This window comes from Labeo rohita, chromosome 13 (genome assembly GCF_022985175.1).
Source record: "Labeo rohita strain BAU-BD-2019 chromosome 13, IGBB_LRoh.1.0, whole genome shotgun sequence".
Classification (NCBI taxonomy): domain Eukaryota; kingdom Metazoa; phylum Chordata; class Actinopteri; order Cypriniformes; family Cyprinidae; genus Labeo; species Labeo rohita.
Window position 1 is genome coordinate 5,990,349 of NC_066881.1, and position 20,464 is coordinate 6,010,812.

Consider the following 20,464-nt stretch of genomic DNA (forward strand, 5'->3'; position numbering starts at 1 on the left):
TAATGTATTTAGGAATTCCACTGTTTAGACAGTCATTTGCTGGAGATGTGCTTTATTGGTTTATATTGTAATTTACTGACGGTAATATTACAGCTGACATCTGCATCCAGGGAGGACTTAAAAAACATCAGCAAAAATGAAGCTGCTGCCCATGAAGGTAAGTGTGTTTGCCTTGGTTTTGGTAATTTATGGTGAATTAATCAATATAATTCATATACACTGGAGGAACTTACTCTAGGAGTAAGTTTTAAAAAATAGCCTTGTAAAAAGCATAGTTCACCCCAACGTGAAAACTATTTTAATCACCATCATGTGCAAAGCCGAATCAGTAACTTATGCGTAATACGTAAGACAGGCCTATTTTTTTTTTCTTTTTTTGTAATATTATGTTTCTCGTTGGTTTTTTCTCCATAAAAATCCACGGACTCAAACTTTAATAATATTTTATTCTGTGCTCAGACGATTTGTCCATGCACATTTAAAAAAAAAAAAAAATAGCCAAAGTAAATAATGACCTGATTTTCATTTTGGGCGTGAATTATTCTTTTAAGGCCATATTTATTCACTAGTGAATTTGTAAAATAGCAGGCTAATATTTGAAATCGTAAGTTAATGACGGGTAAATAAAAATAATGAAAGTTATATTTTATGTGTTTCAAATAAATGCTTGTGAATGCAATCATGTTTCTGTTTTCTCTCTTTTGTAGTTTAAATCAAAATCAAATGTATTTCTCTTATCGAAATGGTTTTGAGAAAAATACACCAATAGATGGCAGTAGATGTTTCTGTATGGACGTTTTTATGACAGAATCTTTAGAAAATATATAAAATATTATTTTGAATGTAAAATATAGATTTTAAAATATAGCTTTTATGTATAATATAGATCTATGTATTATAAATACTATTTTATGTCTAAATATAAAAAGCTGAAAATTTAGATGTCTATAAAAATAAGGTTCATGTTTAACACTAAAGAATATATTATATTTTTTTAAAGAAAATCCACGTTGGAGAACTATGATTTTAAATATTTATAAGAAGATTGCAGTGAAACGTCTTCTATGCAGATAAAGGATTTTTAAATTACTATCATAATGAGCAATACCCTTAATACATTGAATATAGTACAATCTCATGACAGAGTCTGGACCACAAATGAGTTGAACTGCATCAGTATTCACAAATATGAATGTGAAGTATGTAAAAGCTCCAGCTCTTTTGCTTCACACAACCACAGCTACCTCTGGATGACCCTATTCTGACATGTCGACGGTCAAAGTCACCAACACAAGCCTCCCTCCCACAATCAATTCCCCTTGTGACAATCCGCACCTCCACAAGAGATAGATAAGCCGTCAACAACAGCTGTAGTCCCCTTCCTCGTCGCAGCCAGGACCCCGTTTGGCAAACTCAAGACCGTCTGGTTCCCAAAGCAGCCAATAGAAAAATTCCGCCGTGCTGTTGCTAGCTAGATTCGTGCCTGGCTGACCAATCAGAGCGTTGCTGGTGAAGGGAGGGCGCGGAGAGCTGGAGGTAACAGTGTGAGCGAGAGCCCGAGTGCAAGGGAAGCCTTATCACGGAGGCACGGCTAAAGACAACATTTGCAAAATGCCGAATAAAACTAAAAAAGAGAAGGTAAAGTACAGATTACAATCATAACACATGTGTAAATAATGCGTCCGAGAATTCAGTTTGTAAAACAGTTGTTCTGCAGCATTTGCTGGCGGTGTTTTTTGTGAGGGAAGGCCGCGCTAGCCGCTAGCCCGCTAAGGGCGCATTTGTGCCTGTGCGTCTCAAGTCAAAATACTGACAGTTACGTGCTCACAAGATTTTTTGAATAACAAGAAATCGTTTTCTTTCGCTCAACGCGACGTGTATTTAAAATATGGATCTCATGTGTTTGAGAGAATGCTCTTCGATAGCTGTTTTACCCGGTGTTTGCTTTACAGATCAGTTTTCTATAGTAAGATTATGATCGGCCGTTAATATGTGAATAGAGGCGTATTAGTTGACAGATTGCAGCATAAGCTGGACACGCAAACATGTTCTTCTGTCCCTGCATGAGTCAATGTTTCAGCTGTGGATGAGCTGTGGGCATCGTTATATAAACGCTCGATATATAAGTGGACAAGTTTGTCACTCTGTATGTGATGCTGGACGGTGTGAGCTGAAATCATTACCAAAAGGCAGTCAATGTTTTTGAGCATGATTCAAAATCTAGTTGCATTTGGGCTGCTGGTGGCCACCACCTGTCATACCAGCCCTGCAGCATGACCTGCCCATGATTTCACTTGTATGCAGACCATCCCCAAGATAAAAGGCTGCTTTAGGAGTGATCAAAATAATAAGAGCTTCCTGTGATTTGTGACTCAGATTTTCTTTTGTGGTCATTACAGGAACCAACCAAATCTGCGAAAAGCAGCACGAAGAACAGTAACGCCGGTGGCGGAAAGGATGCTGGAACTGAAAATTCAGAAGAGGTAAAGAAGAGCGTTTTTAAAAACATCTCATACTGTGTTTGACCGTAGGGCTGCCTAGTGGACTTGGCACAAATACTTGCTTGCTAAGTGTTGTAGCCAGGCTTTTTTTCTTTCCTCAGGGCACAAGAAGGCTAAAATTCAATTTCAGAGCCTTTTTGCAAGGCAGCGTTCATTATGCATAGTAATATCACTGCACTTCCTGTTGATTGTGCTGATGATTTTTATTCTGTATGTTACATAGTTTACTTTTGCATAAGTCTGAAGTGTGTACTTTCATTTAGAGGATGGTTAAAACTCTTGATATCTGCCTTGCTTCCAGACAAACCTTCATTTCTATTTCTACTTTATTAAATAAGAAGTTGGGTTGAAGTGACTCTTAAAGCTGTTCTTTGTTCTTTTACATAAAGCAATGCAAATCCTCTCTCAAAATGAGCCTAGATTGTAGGTCCATGTATGTGTTATTAAATCGAATAGCGGTTGTTTAAAATATATTTTTCTGTCCGTACAAGACTTACGGATCAGGTGAATAACAATATACTGTATTTTATACAGTATAATAAAGTTGCGCAATCAATCACAGTTGCCCCAAATACAATATTTGTCTCCTTTCTTAGTTTAATGTTTTGAATTTTTATTTATTAAATTATATAAATACAATGTCTACACTAATGTTTCTACACCGTTTGTCTGTTCATAAAAGAAGTCTATAAAAATGCTCTGTTTTGTAAGAGTTGCTGTGGCATCCGCATCCAGTCAGACTTGTTTTTTTAGACCCTTTTGAAGAATGCGATGAAGGAAATGTTGGCTGCATTTTTTTTTTTGTTGTTGTTTTCTTCTTGCGTCAGTAGTGATTTGCGAGATAATGAATTTTGGATGCATTTACGTATTGACTTCTAAGTGTGTATCCCTCTAAGTGTGCGGTTGCACTGACGTAATAGCTTGCCTCCTTGAACCCTGTTGGGACTGAAATATCGCCAAGTTCATCAAAGTGATACTGACGGCTAGAATCAACGGGCAGAGCGTGTGACGTAGCAGCGGGTGAAGTTTATTGATTTGGTCTATTTTTAAGTCAGGCTCAGTCATGCAACCCCTGTGACTGAGGCCAGCTTTGCAATGCTACGGGCAGGCCTCAACATGTGTTTCACAGCGCCAGTCTGTTCACACATACATACACACACACACATACCATTTGTTGCTTGGACAGTGTCGCTTTTTCTTCATTAAAAACCTTCAATGCATAAAAGCTTTTTCCATGAAGGTGCTTATAGTCATTTTGGAAACGTCACAAGCGTACATATTGATCATTTAGCAGTTTCTACTGCACTGTGGTTGAGCATTGATTCCCTGTTCCTATAATGCAGAGACCAGCTTTGTTTTTTAATCAATATGCTTCTAAAGCCAGGTGTGCACTGTGATTTTTGCCTTAATTTTGCTGCCTGAGACTAATTTCAGGGATTGTGAAATATTTATTTTGTCGTAGGACAAAATTGGCAGTCTCGGATAGCTTGGTGTGACATTCTCAGTGGCGGCCAATTAATTGCCTTTGCAATTAATCTTAGCCTCACACGAAGCTCAGACAGTGTCTGAAATATTATGTTAGCTGCGATGTATATTGCACAGTCATAAAAGATGGTGGTTGTTGCATAATCTGCCTTGGGTTTTACACACTGGGTTTATCACACAATTTGACAAAAGGACAGTCCCACAGCGGTCAAACTATATTTCTCACCTATGGTTAAAAAGGTTTCTGTGGCGCTCGTCTTATATGGAAGACGCATATTTATTTGATAGTGTAGCTCAGGCTACTCATGAATGTTTAATATGGGCTGAATCTAGATATGGTAATAAGGAGGTATGTAGGTTAGGTTAGTTGTGGACTTTAACTCCCACGGGTTAGGGAGGCAGTTTGCTTGCAGATTGTTGACTGATGTGGTATGTTGCTTTGTTATAATAGTTTCATACAATGTTTTAGCATTGGATACGACTTAAACTTTTGTTCAATGTGAGTCATTGATATAAAGGCAAATTAAGTTACTCATAGCATCTGGACTAGACCATAACAGAGATGTCAAAGTGTAGTTTATTGTAAATATCATGATCTTATGGATTTTGTGAGTAATGTCCAATATGAAAAAATGGAGTAATGCAAAGTCTTAAAGAAAAAGTTTATTTTCAGAACAAAAATGTATAGATAATTTACTCACCCCCTTGTCATCCGAGATGTTCATGTCTTTCTTTTTCTCAGTCGTGAAGAAATTGTTTCTTGAGGAAAACATTTCAGGAATGTTCTCCACATAGTGGACTTCCATGGTGCCTGCGAGTTTGAACTTTCGAAATACAGTTTAATTGAAGCTTCAAAGGGCTCTAAACAATCCCAGCTGAGGAAGAAGAGTCTTATCTATCAAAACAATTGGTTATTTTCTAAAAAAAAATTACGATTTATATACTTGTCTTGTGCTCTGTGATGCACATGCGCAGTTAGGGTATGTCTCAAAACTCCCATCTCATTTTCTCCAGCTTCAAACTCATCCTACATCACTGCAGAAGTACCGACCCAGTGTTTACAAAGTGAACGTGCAGAGAAGATCAAACGCCCTTATCAAAAAAAGGGAAAACAGCGATGAAGGACAATTTTGAAGTTGGAGGAGAAAATGAGATGGGAGTTTTGAGACATACCCAAACTGTACTGACCCGGATTGCGGAGCAAAGCTAGACAAGGTGAGCATTTGAGGTTTAAAAGTATATAAATTGTAGATTTGTTTTTTTTTTTGTTTTTTTAGAAAATACCCAATCGTTAGATAAGACCCTTATTTCTCAGCTGGGATTGTGAAGCCGTTAGAAGCTGCATTTAAACTGCGTTTTGAAAGTTTAAACTCACAAGCAACATAGAAGTCCATTATATGGAGAACATTTCTGAAACATTTTCCTCAAGAAACATAATTTCTTTATGACTGAAGAAAGAAAGACAGGAACATCTTGGATGACAAGGGGGTGAGTAAAATTATGTGTAACTTTTTGTTCTGGAAGTGAACTTCTCCTTTAATTATTAATGACCTTTCTGCTCTAATTTGTTCTTTTGTTTTTCATATTGACTTGATTAGTCCGTACTGATTAGTCCATTTTCCATATTACAGACAGAGACTGAATAGATAGATCTCACATGAAGCTGTTTATCTCAATTATTTCTTTATATATATTTAACTAGAGCTCAATATTATATTGCAGTCAGCTGCTTCCAAGTGAGGTGTAATGCAGTTAGCTGACTTAAATTTATGTTGTTGTTGTTTGGTAGTTACTTTCTAATAACATTGTAAATCAGTTATGATGTATAATGAAGATATGCAAGAACAAGTTTTCATATGTATATTGGCTATTCTACAGAATTGGTGCAAACTGCTGTCAGCTGTCCCACAGCCAAAACATTTAAAATGCATTTAGGTATTCAAAAATTAGATGTATACTAAGATCCTTCTATTATCTATTGAAACCCACAATAATATTTAAAATATCAGTAAGCTTATTATATATAAAATTAGCATTTAGTGGGTACTTTCAGTTGGGAGGTGGCTGTCCTCAACCCCTAAATTTTTGGATTTTATTCCATTGTTGTTTTTAAAAAATTATATATATATATATATATATATATATATATATATATATATATATATATATATATATATATATATATATATTATATTTTATGTTTTCTTTATAAATCATAAAACTTCATGTAAAAAAAAAAAAAAAGAAAAAAAAAGTGTCCTGCATTTTCATGTCACTACCGAAACCGTGTATGTTTTAGTCCATTGGCTGAAGCTGATTTCAACTACACCCCTACATTTATGATCCGGAAATATTAATTTGCCACTCTCTCTCATAGCTATATGGTGAGTAGATAGGCCCATCATTTTGTGGTAAATGTGTTCAAACGTTTGAAAAATCTGTGTGCAACTTTTTTGAGTGTTATTCCCTAACATAACAGTCACAACCAAACCATGGCATCATTGTTTCGGTAGGGACAAAAAAACTCTTTAATTTGGTGGAAATATAATTTTGGTACATTCATGCTAATTTGTAATATTTTGGTGTGTTTTAGTAGTGTGTTAGTATGTGAGTTTAAATTCTGTAATGTGATGCGGTCACTACCAAAACAGTACTGTCACTACCGAAAACATGGGATGTTTTGTCAAAAATAAAGTATATTGAATTATCAACTAAGGTGTTATGATAGTGTTTGGTTCAATGTGTATTCAAACTAATGAATTCTTAACTTTGAAATCAGTATGATCAACTTTATATCTTTTACAAAAAAAAAATTGGATGTAAAATCTTAAGTTAATATAGCCTTTCTTATTAAAAATATAATGTAATATAATATTATATATATATATATATATATATATATATATATATATATATATATATATACACAGGGGTTGGACAATGAAACTGAAACACTGGCCAATATAGTGTTGGAGGTTTCATGGCTATATTTATGCAGCCTGGTGGCCAGTCTTTACTGATCGCACATTCCACCAATAAGAGCAGAGTGTGAAGGTTGACTATGTGCACCCAATAGCTCAAACATTGTACCCTGAAGGTGGTGCCGTGTATTAGGATGATAATGCACCAATACACACAGCAAGACTGGTGACAAGAGTGATTTGATGAACATGAAAGTAAAGTTAAACATCTCCCATGGCCTGCACAGTCACCAGATCTGAATATTATTGAGCCACTTTGGGGTGTTTTGGAGGAGCGAGTCAGGAAATGTTTTCATACACCAACATCACATAGTGACCTGGCCACTGTTCTGCGAAAGGAATGGCTCAAAATCCTTCTGGCTACTGTGCAGGACTTGTATTTGTCATTCCCAAGATGAAATAATGCTGTATTGGCTGCAAAAGGAGGCCAAACACCATACTAATTGTGGTCTAAACCCAGGTGTTTCAGTTTCACTGTCCAACCCCTGTATTTATATATATATATAAAACTTTCTGAAAAAACAATAAGAGAATTAACTGCACAGTAACTGAAATGTGTACATATAAAATTGCACACAAAATTTGTGGAAAAAGACAATATGATCAAGATGTTTCCAGCTTTGACTTTGAACCATTTCTGTAGAATGGCCCATATAAAAGAGCAAACTAAACTAATCGAATGCAATTCAAAGCATAGAAGATACCTGTTGATCTAGAGAAACACCGGGAGAGATGTAGAAACTTAACTGGTGCACTTTATAGACAGTGAAGCTGTTTTAAAGAGCCAGTAAATTATGTGTGGTTTTACTGTATTATCTTTAAGGCTGTTTATATGCTATTGTACTTCTAAAGTTGACCGTTTGCTTTTAGTAGATACACACATTTAAAATTCATAGTCCTTCTCTTCCGAGAAAGCAGACCAAAAATATTGATGACTCATCTAGCATTGATGGGTATATCCAAATATTTTTCCAACAAAATGCTTTCCAGAATGAGAATTTTCCCTTGCCTCTGACTAGCAGGATTACCTTTTTCCTCTTTGCTGCAGTATTTTGTCTTATCTATTGTGTTTGCCATCAGGAGGTCACACCTTCTGTGGCCAAAAGTGGTGCTGTGGCAAAATGTGCCCATTTTGATTCAGAACATTTGTGTTTTTTTTTTCTTCCCCCAGGCCCAGCAGACAGCCAGCAAGCGTCCGAGCAACAGCACTCCACCTCCCACTCAGCTCAACAAAATTAAGTACTCAGGTGGGCCTCAGATTGTAAAGAAGGAGCGTCGACAGAGTTCGTCACGATTCAACCTCAGCAAGAACCGGGAACTGCAGAAGCTTCCCGCCCTCAAAGGTAGAAATGACTTTAAACAGAACATAGCTCGAACAGTCATCGCTCACAGTTTGTCTTACTTTGTTGATGATTTCTTGGAAGTAATCAAGTGATCTGTTTCTGTGTACATATCACAGTGAATGGTGCTAATTGTGTTAACTGTTGGAGGGCATCCTCACATGACCCCTGAATAATTTTCTTAGCCTGTTACTGTAGCAGATGGAGCTTTTTTTTTTTTTAAGGAAAGACATATCAAGTATTTTTCAGAATAGATACATTAGAAATAGTACATTTGGTCTTAAAATATTTCTGTTTCAAACTGTATTTAGTAATTGTGGAATTATTTATAGGTCTACTAATTATATATACATTAGGAGTAAATATTGAGAGCTTTCTTGGCATTTCTCATCATGGGATGGTCTTTCTTAGTCTTTCTCTCTATTGTTCCCATGGTCATGGCATACCGACACAGTCTCAGTCAGGGAGAGTCCTTCCTGTCTGGCCACGCAGGGAGTTTGAGCACATGACAACTCATAGACGGTAATTGGATCAGCAGTGCAAGTGTCTGCACTAAGTAGGACAGTGAAACCTTGCCACGGCTCACAGTTTAGAGAGTTACAGTCTAATCTACAGTCTAATCAAGCCTGTTACTTGCCGCCCGTTTCTAAGAATCTAATGTGGATTATTCCTAGAAAGCATAGGGTTTGATTAATGTATTCAGCACCATGTAGCTACTGTGCTGTTTTCATTTAATTAGCTCATGTTTGCATTTGAAATTAATACCATCTCAGGTGGCCGTTGAGAATGAGAAAATGTCTCAAATTCTTCCTGACCACTTCTAATTAAAATTTACCAAAGGGAGGGGCTCTGATTTTTGTGACTTTGTGTGCAGAGTCGCTCACTGTCCTGCAGAGTTTGGCTCCAACTTTGGACACCCCTGGCATACATCATTTAGCGCGTCATTGTGTTACACATGTTGGTAGCCCAAAATAGTTGACACTTCAACACTTGCAAATATAGCTGAAAACTGCTGTTGTGGAACGATTGATTGATAGACAGGAGATAGATGCTTATTTTTTTTCTACGCACTCACATATACATCCTGAACATGCAACGTGCATCTCCCCAAGACCTCTTATAATGATAGTTAAGATGTTTTTTATACCTTTAAAGAAATATAAGATTTTTTCACATGTGCTTTAACTTTTGCACATGTGCTCCTGAATGCATTTTAGTTTGCGCACACTTATTTTTAGTTGCAGATGTTGTGGTCACATGAAGGTGATGTATTTTCAGTCCTTTAAAGCCTTATTTAATTTTTTTTTTTTTTTTCCACGGACTAAGTGTAGAACAGGCTATCTGTGATGCACATCAGTGGTTTTGAGCAGTGGTGACAGCACTCTGAGGCCGTAGAGCTGAACCAGTCATTTTCCACACATGATCAGCACATTTAGAGAGATCGTCTCTAGGGGTTAAACGGATCGTAGTTCACCCGTGATCCGAACTGACCAGGCCCCATAGTTTGGCACGCATGGGATAATCGAGTTGTTGCAGATTAATTGCAAAGTCTAACTATTATAGAGTCAAAGTTTATCATTAGCATGTGTTTTGTCTTGCCAGTTTACACATTTTTCAGATTTTAAACCATTTCATACCAAGAAACAGCAAAGGATAACTCAGTTTGGTACTTGCGAACTGTTTTCTGTGCGCACAGCCACACGTTTTAAAAAGCACGCAAACACAGAGTTGATTCTTCCTGTGCGTCTCCTTGCGCTCTTGAAGAGACACACACACATTAGGGCTGTCACTAACGATTGTGTTGGTAATTGAGTAATCAGTTGATTATTCTGATAAATTGAGTAATCAGATATATCTCAGAGGTTGCGCTAGACTTAAACATTGTCTGTCGTTTTGTTGGACAGGGTCGTAAAAATTCAGTTATGATGTATTATTTCCCGTCATTTTAATTTTCATATTTTAATTAGAATAACACATTTAATTGCTTTTATTTTTGTTGACATTTTCATTTTTGATCATGAACCTACAGGATGACAGCGCAGTGTTAAAAAACAAACAAAAAAAACAAAACAAAAAAGCTAGAGCTGGGTAAACAAACAAATAAATAAAATAATTAATTAAAAAAATATATTTTTCTCGATTTTAATAGACACTCATTTTAATGAACCAATATCGATTCTTAAATCCCAGCAATAGGCTAGGCTTTGTGTTACTTTTGATATGAAACAAAGTCTCAAATTTCAAATTCTGTCCATTTCGTTATGAAATTCAAGCAGTAAATACAGTTTTGGTGCTCTTTATTGTGGCGTGATAGAGCGTTGTAGCTTCTGTGTACTCGCCTGAGCGTAATCAAATGCATAGGAAAACATTCGTGACAGTTTCGTTTTTGTTCTGGATACCCTGCTTTGCTGCCAGACTGGAGTGCACTCGCCACCAACTGGACAGGGGTAGGAATTACAGCTACAATTTACAATAGATCACCCTCATTGTAATCTGTCAAAATGACGGATGGCCTTCAGAGTTTTCCGTTACTGGAAAAATTCTGTCAATGACGGACAATTTTCAGTTAATGCGACCATATGTAATTTATTTATTTTTTGTAGTAAAAAAAATATTCCTAAGTGAATAATAGCCTTCAAAAAATATTACTTAATAATTATTAGTTAAAATAAAGTATCAAAAGCAAGTAATCTTATGGTTTTATTGAACAAAACTGTTAACATACATAATGTGTTTTAAACAATAGAGCTAATGTATATTACACATCACAAATGACCTATAACAAATGTTTGAGACACTCTGTTTTTACACAGTTCTTGTTTTAAATGATTACAGTTTCAAATGTCCAAATAATCTTTAATATTTGGCCATATCTTTATGACAGAAATGCCACAGCCACTGTAATGTCTTAAATATGTGGACGTAAAAACATAGACTTTACAAGTACATACCTGTTTGAACATTATAAAAAACCCAGACTCACAGCAATATTTAGAGAGTTTGAGACACTCTAAATTAAATTTAAAGCATTTATTAAACCTGTGATGCACGCATATATTTATTTAATTTAAACTGTAGCATATATTTATTTAATTTAACTGTAGCATTTGTGAATTCACTATAGCATTATGCTTTATCATGATTTTTAAATGTTTAATATATCGAGCAGCCCTGGAAAACGGTCTAATAATGGGTTTCATAGATTCTCGTCCATGAAATGCACCACTTTTGGTATTTTGCCAATTACTCGACATGCAGTCAAGGATTTTTTAAAATCTAGCACTTGAATTGAATTGAGGAATCATGACAGCCCTGATACACATACACATAAAATTGTCCTGACAATGATGTTCATAAACATGCGTTTCATTATATTAGACCTGTTCATCGGGTCTTAAAGGGACAGCATCCTGTAAATACCTGCTTCTGTCTGTGTCATTAATGTTAATTAAACAACAAAGCACAGCTTCAACAAAGATTAATCTATATTTAATTTATAGAGTGAACACTATGCAGTGTTATTTTACATTTCAGTGCTAGAATACTACTGTTACACCTTATAACTCTGTTATATTGTGTTTATCAATGTGTTTAAGTTGTGTATTTGTTTTTTTTTCTGTTCATTTGACTTTAATCATTATTGAACTTTCTTAGTTGGACTAGTAGTTTTTGCTGTGGCATTGAAGGAGTGCTTAAAGTGTGCTTTAACAAATAAATGAAAAGCAGAGTTACATTTATATAAAGTTTTGTGAGTTAAACCACGGTTTTTCACGGTCTCTTGACCTGCACCTAAACTCCACTCTTGCCAAGTAGCAGTACCCTGAGAAAGGCTGTTAAATGTCAGTCCCCATAGTTTCGTAACTAGAAAAATGATGCTGTCTTTTCAAGAAGACTTGCTCTTGAAAGAGCTTCAGTTTACAGTTTCTATTATTACGATGATGTGAAACACCAGTTTGGTTCGAAATGTTTTCCCTTGTGGTAGAAGTAATTGCTGCAGTCACTGTTGCAATGTGTTTTAGTTCTGATGTTGTGCATGTTCATGCTACAACAATGGTCCCGATTAGCCACACAGTGTCTTAAAATACTCTGGGTTTCATAATGCGTCATGAGCGTTCTTGTGGAGCCTTAACCATTACACGTATTCACCTTTCTATGCGGGGTGCCAAACAGATGTATGCATCAGAACAATGTCTCTGTGTGTTTGTTTCTGGCCCAGGCAACGCTGTTTCTAGTGGTCTGGCACTGTCTCTGGATGTCCACATGCCAAACAAACAGAGGAAACATGGAGATCTCCCCTTTCCTGTCTTTGTGTGAGAACTAAGCCACACTAGCTCAGTGTTTGTCTAGGAATTCCATTGAAATTAGTGATTTTGCTTCGGTATATGTCATGATGCCAATTTGGATGGCAAATGTATACGTCAGTGACATTTTGACAGTCTACAACATTTTTTTTAGTATTGAGTTTGTACCTAAAGTACTTGTTACTCGTGTGTTTTAAATGGGTATGCAGGAAGAAGTAATATTCATTATAAATGAAGACTTAATGATTTGAAATACATCAGTGGACTAAAAGTTGATACAGGTAGAGAGAGAATGCAGACGACAGCATGCATAATTTATTTATGCATGTATTTTGGCTGTGTGTGCAAGTAGATCAATTCTCGGTGAGCTCTGCTCTCTGTTTTCCAACATAAGTGGGTTACGTAAGTATCGAGATAACATATTTCAACAGGCTTTCAAATGAGTACTTGCTTATATTTTCACAGTTTTGTGAAGAACATTGTGTATCATGTGGTGATTGCCTGCAGCAGCATGATCTCAGTATACCATACAGACGTTCGTGCAGTAGAAAGACAGCTCATTGTGTGAGGCATGAAAGACCAGACCATCACTCTGGCTGCTGAAGAATTTTTGCAGAAGAAATTTAAACCTAGGATAACTTGAGCATAAAAAAAAATTTACTTTTGTTTTACTAAGCTTTTGAATTTACATTTTTGGGTGAACCTTTAGTGCTTAAGACCCTTGGTAAAATAACTGTTTTTACAGCCTTGTGTGGCTTTTTGCTTTTTGATGTTATGGCTGCACAAGAATAAAATACACCAGTGTTTGCTAAACTTATAGCTTTATTAATTAAAGGGGTCATGACATGATAAATCAAATTTGCATTGATTTTTTGGCATATAAGGTAAAAACGTCCTCCTCATTATAAACTAAGCATTTATTTAATCAAGCTCCAAAAACGGCTTGTTTAGATCTGTCTTTAATAGGACAAATGGAGTGAATGAACATTTGCTTTGACGTGTTTGGTTTAAACAGCTTGTTCGCGTTCTTGTACAGATATCAGAAGAATCCCAGCATAAGGAACAGGTTTATTTTTGATAGTATCCCAGATTGTGTCTGAGGATTGGTCAGAGCATTTTGTTTTGTAAATAAGACACAGTTTCCATTATAGATTTGAACAAAACATTGGCAATATTTTATAAATGTCGATAAAGTATTGCAAAATAATTATTTCAATTAACTGATGTTATGTGACTGAATTGTAATTTTTTTTCCTCTTGCGATAAGTCGTGGCAACAGATTTTGGCGGGATTTTGGCTATATGTAACTAAAAAAGAGGGGTATGCGTGTATCTTTACAGAAGCAACGTGGAGAGCCGCTAAAGAAATGTGCATGGCTGGTATAAATATAAGCATTAATTAGAGTGGCCGTGATCAGCTCCGGTGGCCATATCGGAGCTGTAACGTGCCCTAGATGTAGGGCTGGGAGATATAACCTAAAATCAAAACCTCGATTAATTGATTAATTTTCTCGATTAATTGAAAACTTTACCTTGATCACGGTTATTGAACGATTGTTTTATTTTTGTAATTATTTTTTATTAGCCTCCCTTTTTTTTTTTTTTTTTTTTTTTTTTTTTTTTTTTTTTAAATAAAGGTTTGCACTGTAAATATACTCACTACTATTAAAGGTGGGATATTTTTGTTCTAATAAAAAGGACATTTCTTTGTGATTTTAAAATAATTAAAGAAAACAAACTATATATGGTTATTTGTTAAATGTTTCAAACAATTAAAATCAAAGCTTGCTTGAAATGAAGACATCACAATTCAGTTTTATTGTAAAATGCAAGTTTCCTAAAAACTAGAAAACAGCTTTTAATTTTTTGCAAACAAAACAAATGAATATTGCCATGTCAAAAGTTAAAAAAAAAATCAGCAAACAAAATACTTTTAAAATATTGTCATGTGAAAAGTAGAAAATAACTATCTCTTGTAAATGAATATTATTTTAAATAATTTGCATCTCCTGTAAACAAATGTTTTACATAGTGAATGTAAATAAAACACTGCTGATTAAGAGAAAAAGCATGGCACTCTCTCAGTGATCTTGTCTTGTCACTCTATATGTGCATATATTTATTAATATTCTAGGGTCTTACTGGCCATTCAAACAAAACACGCCTTTGAGTCTAAAGGTGGTCGCACACTGTAACGCCATGTCTTTATAATTAGTATTTTCTATGAGTGGATGCACACCGGCAGTGCCATTCGCCATCTGTCCACTTGCCCAGCTACGTTGTGCTGTACTTGTTGTACGAGGTGTTCTAAACGTGGGGCAGCACTGCGCTTCTCATTCCGGTGTGTGACCGCCTTTTAAAACGCAAGATGCTTTGCTCAGGAATGAAAAAGCGCAGCGCATAATGCCTACTCTGCCATGTTGCCATCAAATACAAAGTTGCCGTGCCAACATGCCAACCTGTTATTGTAAAAGCTTGCAGTGCTTGCCCTGCCTCTGGGGTCCTCTGATTGGTTCACTGTTTTGGAACTGACATTGATGAGCGACGCTGCGTTTAAAAGTTTAAATTCATTTAACGTGTCACTCACATGCGAGATGCTGCAAAAACGGAAACACAGCGGTCATACATGTCTCTATAGCGCCGACTACACACACAGTATTATGTTTTTAAGGGACATGGGAAAATTACGTTGGTTAGAGGTTCTGACTTTTGGTTGCAATTTCTTTGATTAATTGTCCAGCCCTACGTAGACGTGTGCAGTGTACTCTTAGCATTAATGGCAGGGAAAGCCCTTTATACTTGAGGACGCCCATGAAGTGTTTCTTGTAAGTTATAGTACATTGAAGAATGATCACATGATCTTTTACATAAGCCATGTGACCTGTAAATGCGAGGGGGAAAAAAGTTTTCAGTGCAGCTTTGCACTGAATTGCCTGAAAAAACCACCTCATGTGAGTAAAAAAACCACCTCATGTGAGTGTAAAAACTTTTTTGTGATGTATGGGAGTTTTTGCGAAATTGACGCATTTTCATTCAGTTTGTGCAATTTGAAGGGTAATGGAAATGCAGTTCATGCTGAGTTCACAAAGAAACATTTGTGAAAGGAGAACTCCACTTCCAGAACAACAATTTACTTCATTGGTGCCCCAATTTTGAACTTCCAAAATGTAGTTTAAATGCAGCTTCAAAGGGCTGTAAAGGATCACAGCCGAGGAAGAAGGGTCTTATCTAGCGAAACAATCTGCCATTTTTTTTGGAAAATATTGTATACTTTTTAAGCACAAAAGCTTGTGTAGCACAGGCTCTGGGATGCGAAAGGTCACGCGCAACTACAGACCCAGTGGTTACAAAGCGAACACGCAAAGACTAAGGAAGTGCAAGTAAGTCAAACGCTGTTTACAAACAAAAAGGTACAACAATGTTGGATGATTCTGAAGTTAAGATGGAATTACATAGACAGTGAACTTAGATGTGATTTGTAGCGTCGTGAACGTGCATCCCAGAGCCTGTGCTACGCAAGCTTTTGTGCTTAAAGTATACAAATTTTTATTTTTCAAAAAAAAATAAAAAAATAAATAAATAAATAAATAGTCAATTGTTTCACTAGATAAGACCTTTTTCCTTGGCTGGTATCATTTAGAGCCCTTTGAAACTGCATTTAAACTACATTTTGGAAGTTCAAAAATGGGGCATCAATGGAAAAATGTTTTCCTCAAAAACCATAATTTCTTAATGACTGAAGACAAAAAACATGATCATCCTGGATGAAACGGGGTGAGTAAATTATTTGTAAATTGTTGTTCTGGAAGTGGAGTTCTCTTTTAAAAGATGAAGCAGTATTAGAGCTTATTCAAAATGCTTTGTCTGGAAATTATCATTTATTTATTTATTTTTTAATGATGTTGTCAAAACACTCACATGCAGTAGCGAGGAGACGTTGATACTGTTTCTTATGCAGTGATGTTAGCAAATTGTAACAGTGACCGATTACTGAGAACCCATAAAATTCTTGCCCCTTAAAAACGGGTCACTTTTGGACAGAGGGTCACAATGAGGATTGAAAATAATAATTTTTCCACACATTTGTTATTTTTTTTTTGTGCAAAAACATTATTAACATTATAAGTAAACCTCAATGAACATATTAAAATCATTTTAAAAATCAATGTCATAATCACTTTAATATTGTATTAATGAAAATCATTGTACAATGGCTTCAAACTCAGCTCGTCTAACTTAGTGTGACTGATAAAGATGTCCTGCACTGGGGTCAGTGATTTGCCTGTGGAGGTTAATTCTCAGTCTTATGACTGCCTGTTTGTGCTGTGCTGCTGAAGGGCAAGGTAACCACATCATGAAGTGATGATTTTTCCACTGAGGTTGAGGTTATACCTACACATATGGTTGACATTGTTGATAAAATCTTTTCACAATATCATGTGCAGTAGGAGCTTTACCACCTGACCTTAAAAAAAGTTCAGTCACTCCTGTTTGGTTTGCAAGAACACAGGTCATTGGACCATAATTTGGATGATTAGTCTGGGTTATGTTTAGCTCAAGATCCACTGTGAAAACAATCTCGTATGACCCTAAACACTCGAGCTGTTGCACTGAACCCGGCTCGGTGTCTTGTTGGATTGTTGCGTATTGGTTGCTGTAGGCACAGCTATAGAGCATGTCAGACAACATAGATCGCATTGGTTGTGTGGGGCAAGAGGTCATATGTTAGCATTAATCGCTGGCATCACAGTGCACAACTATGTGACCACTTATCGTTTTTAAAAGCTATTTTAATCTGCTTGCTTTAAGAACCATGCATAACTACTCCTCCCTCGTTCTTGTCATCTGTCTGGGAGCCCCGAGGTTATTGCATGTGCTCTTCAAAAGTGCTGGGTGTTTTCTTTGAATTGGCCCACAATAGTCACATTATAATCTTGCTATGAAGATGCCTCTGGAGACATTTGTTTTTATTTCTGGATATTATTTGTTGTTTGTACTTGTTGACCTTGTTCATCTGTTTAATGTTAGCCAATGAGTTATGTTAACATGAGGTTTTATAAGAGTTTGTATTACAAAACTACAAAAAAAAGGAAGGAAAAAACAAAAATAGCATTACAAATGTTGTTGACTTCTAAAAATCAGTATTGTTTCTTTTCTTTTTACATGACAGTTCCCGACTTGTAACTGCACTGATTGATTCAGTGTGATTTGATTCGCCAGTGGTTCATTAAAACAAACCAAACAAATTCAAGGAATCGTCAGATTATGCAATAGCAATGCAACACTGCTCCAGCATATGGACATGGGTAATGGGGAAACTGTGAAGCAATAGCCAGATGGATAGTACACAGTGCACACAATGATACACATGACAAGAAATGGAAAATGCAGAATTGCAAAAGGGCAAATTCAGCGTTATGGATGTGACATATAAATGCTTAGAGAATGTACATGTTACCAATATACCAAACCATTTGTTTATATTTTACTAAACCCTTGTTGATAGAAAACTTAGTGCATAGACTAATATTCTGATGTTTAGACTCTGCTAAAAAAGGGAAATAATCATGCATTATGAATGTGACAAAGGACACCGTATTTGAGAGGCTACATACTTTGTAGGATTTCTCCAAATTAAAATGCACAAACCAGACACAATAATACCCAACAAATAGAGAAGCGATGGCTCTTCACAGAACATACAATTTGATGCTTTAGGAATATACACAGTGCTTCTGCAAACTAAGAAAAACATCATAAAGCTGGGCTATATATATAATGAATGAATAGGCCTATAAGATAAATATTTTTACTTAATTAACAAAACTGTGCAACAAGTAGCTAGTATGCAGAGTTTTGGTTCATATTTGTGCTGCGCGAAAGGAAGACGGCTGAAAGTGGCATTTTTTTTTTTTTTTTTTTTTTTTTTTTTTTTTTTAATTTTACAAACAGCAAACTGTTTACAGTTTTGATTATCTGTATGACTAGAAGGAGTTGTTTCCACAGTTAGAACAAAAAAATCAAGTGATTGCGCCAACACACACATAGGGATGCAACGATTAACCGATTTCACTGTTAACCGCGCTTTAATTCGTCACGGTTAATTAATCGTAAAGGCTTCTCAACACCGCGTTTCTGTTGCACGGAACGAAACTGCTGCAACTAAACAAAGTTTTGCCAACTGTGCGCTAGTTTAAAGTTCCGAGCTTATAAGAGACCGAGGCTAATACGCACGCACACTGGATTAACTATGGCTGAGGTACCAAACAGCGAAACTCTGTTTCCTCCGAAGAAGCGCCTGAAGTCGGCAGTTTGGGATTATTTTGGGTACACAAAGAATGACCAGGGCGTCATTGAAGATGACGGATCACCTTTTTGCAAAACGTGCCGTAAAAAGGTTGCTGCTAAAGGATTGAACCCATCTAATTTGATGCAGCACCTGCGGGATCACCATCCAGCTTTGCACGCTCAAGGAAAGGTAATGCATAACTAAGTTAAATTCCGTGACAGATTACTTGAATGAAATACGTTGGTAGGGAATTAAATATTAATGAATCAACACTGTAGCGGTGAGAGTTGTGCACGGCTTTCAGTGCAACGTAAACAAACGATGTGTTAGACGAATTATTACAAATTATTAAAATGATTATGTATAGATAAAAGCTGATGATAACAACAGTTCATTTAAGTTAATTTTAGTCTTTTATATTGATAATGATAACATTAATATTATTATAAATTATAGAAATATAATTGTTAATGTAATTAAATACTGAAAATTATCTTATATCATTATTGCAATTCCAGTCAAAGTTCATCTTTTTATTGATCATTTTATTTAAATTTTTCTTATTCACTTTTAGCTCAAGACTAGTGGCGTAGCTATATTGTTAAAGTCAAAAGCCAGTTAGAGCTTTTTCATTTTCAGTGTTTCTACTCTGGTCCAAAAAGGACAAAAAAAAAAAAGAAAAACACAAAATGAAAATACCAAACAATTTTGTAATATAGTTGATCACAAGAGCCTTTAACTACATTTGTTCTCTTTAATAGGGAAATACTTAGCTAATATGTAGCTAAGATTTAATTTAGACAAATACTATTTTTTTAATTCTTATTTTTGTTTATTTTTATTTATTTATTTATTTATTCATTATTCTGTTATTTATTTTCAGTGTAAAATTATTACTGGACTGGAAATGGACTATTGTTTGTTTTTTATTATTATTTTGTGCTGTATTATTTGGTTACTGAGCAGCAATAAATAACACTTTAAAATATAAGGAGTTTTCGTGTGATTTTCTTAACTAATAGTGTTTTGAAATGAATGAATGAATAATAATCGTGATAACCGTAAAACCGTGATTATTCCTCAGACTATAATCGTACAACCAAAATCTATAATCGTTGCATCCCTACACACACACACACTCAGACAAACACATGGAAAAAAAAAAAATCACATTGCCTAATCGTTATCAACGTGCTGCCGTGATATTATGCCAGACATGGATATTGGAATGGGAGAAGTACAAAACCGGGTTTACATAATAAATTATATTTTGGCATTCAAATACATCTCGAATACAGAAACCTTTGGATTTGTGTAGTATTAGAGACCCAGCGTTAGTTTTAGTTTCGCCTTAGCCTAAATTAATTCATTTTGGTTTGTCACCTAGCTTCTTATAATTTTCATTCTTGTTTTTTTTTTCTGAATACTGTTACATGGAAACAATTTTTTGTGGAGTGAGGAACTAAAATGGCCTAACCTGTTTATAGTGTATTGTAAATATTTTGCGTCGACACCAGGTCTTTTTGAATGTAAAACTAAAATGTGACTTCAAGGAGAAGTCCACTTCC

At 35.6% G+C, this 20,464-nt stretch overlaps 1 protein-coding gene across 1 annotated transcript in view; it reads left to right on the top strand.

The window, feature by feature from the left end:
• The first annotated feature begins 1,492 nt into the window (after positions 1–1,492).
• The window catches only part of ppp2r5d (protein phosphatase 2, regulatory subunit B', delta), a 58,045-nt gene continuing 39,073 nt past the window's right edge, over positions 1,493–20,464 (top strand). Inside the window, exons 1-3 of the mRNA XM_051125800.1 lie at positions 1,493–1,638; positions 2,400–2,483; positions 8,139–8,310. Of these exons, the coding sequence (XP_050981757.1) occupies positions 1,612–1,638; positions 2,400–2,483; positions 8,139–8,310 (283 nt within the window). The 5' untranslated portion in view covers positions 1,493–1,611. The remainder of the gene's footprint in view (positions 1,639–2,399; positions 2,484–8,138; positions 8,311–20,464) is intronic.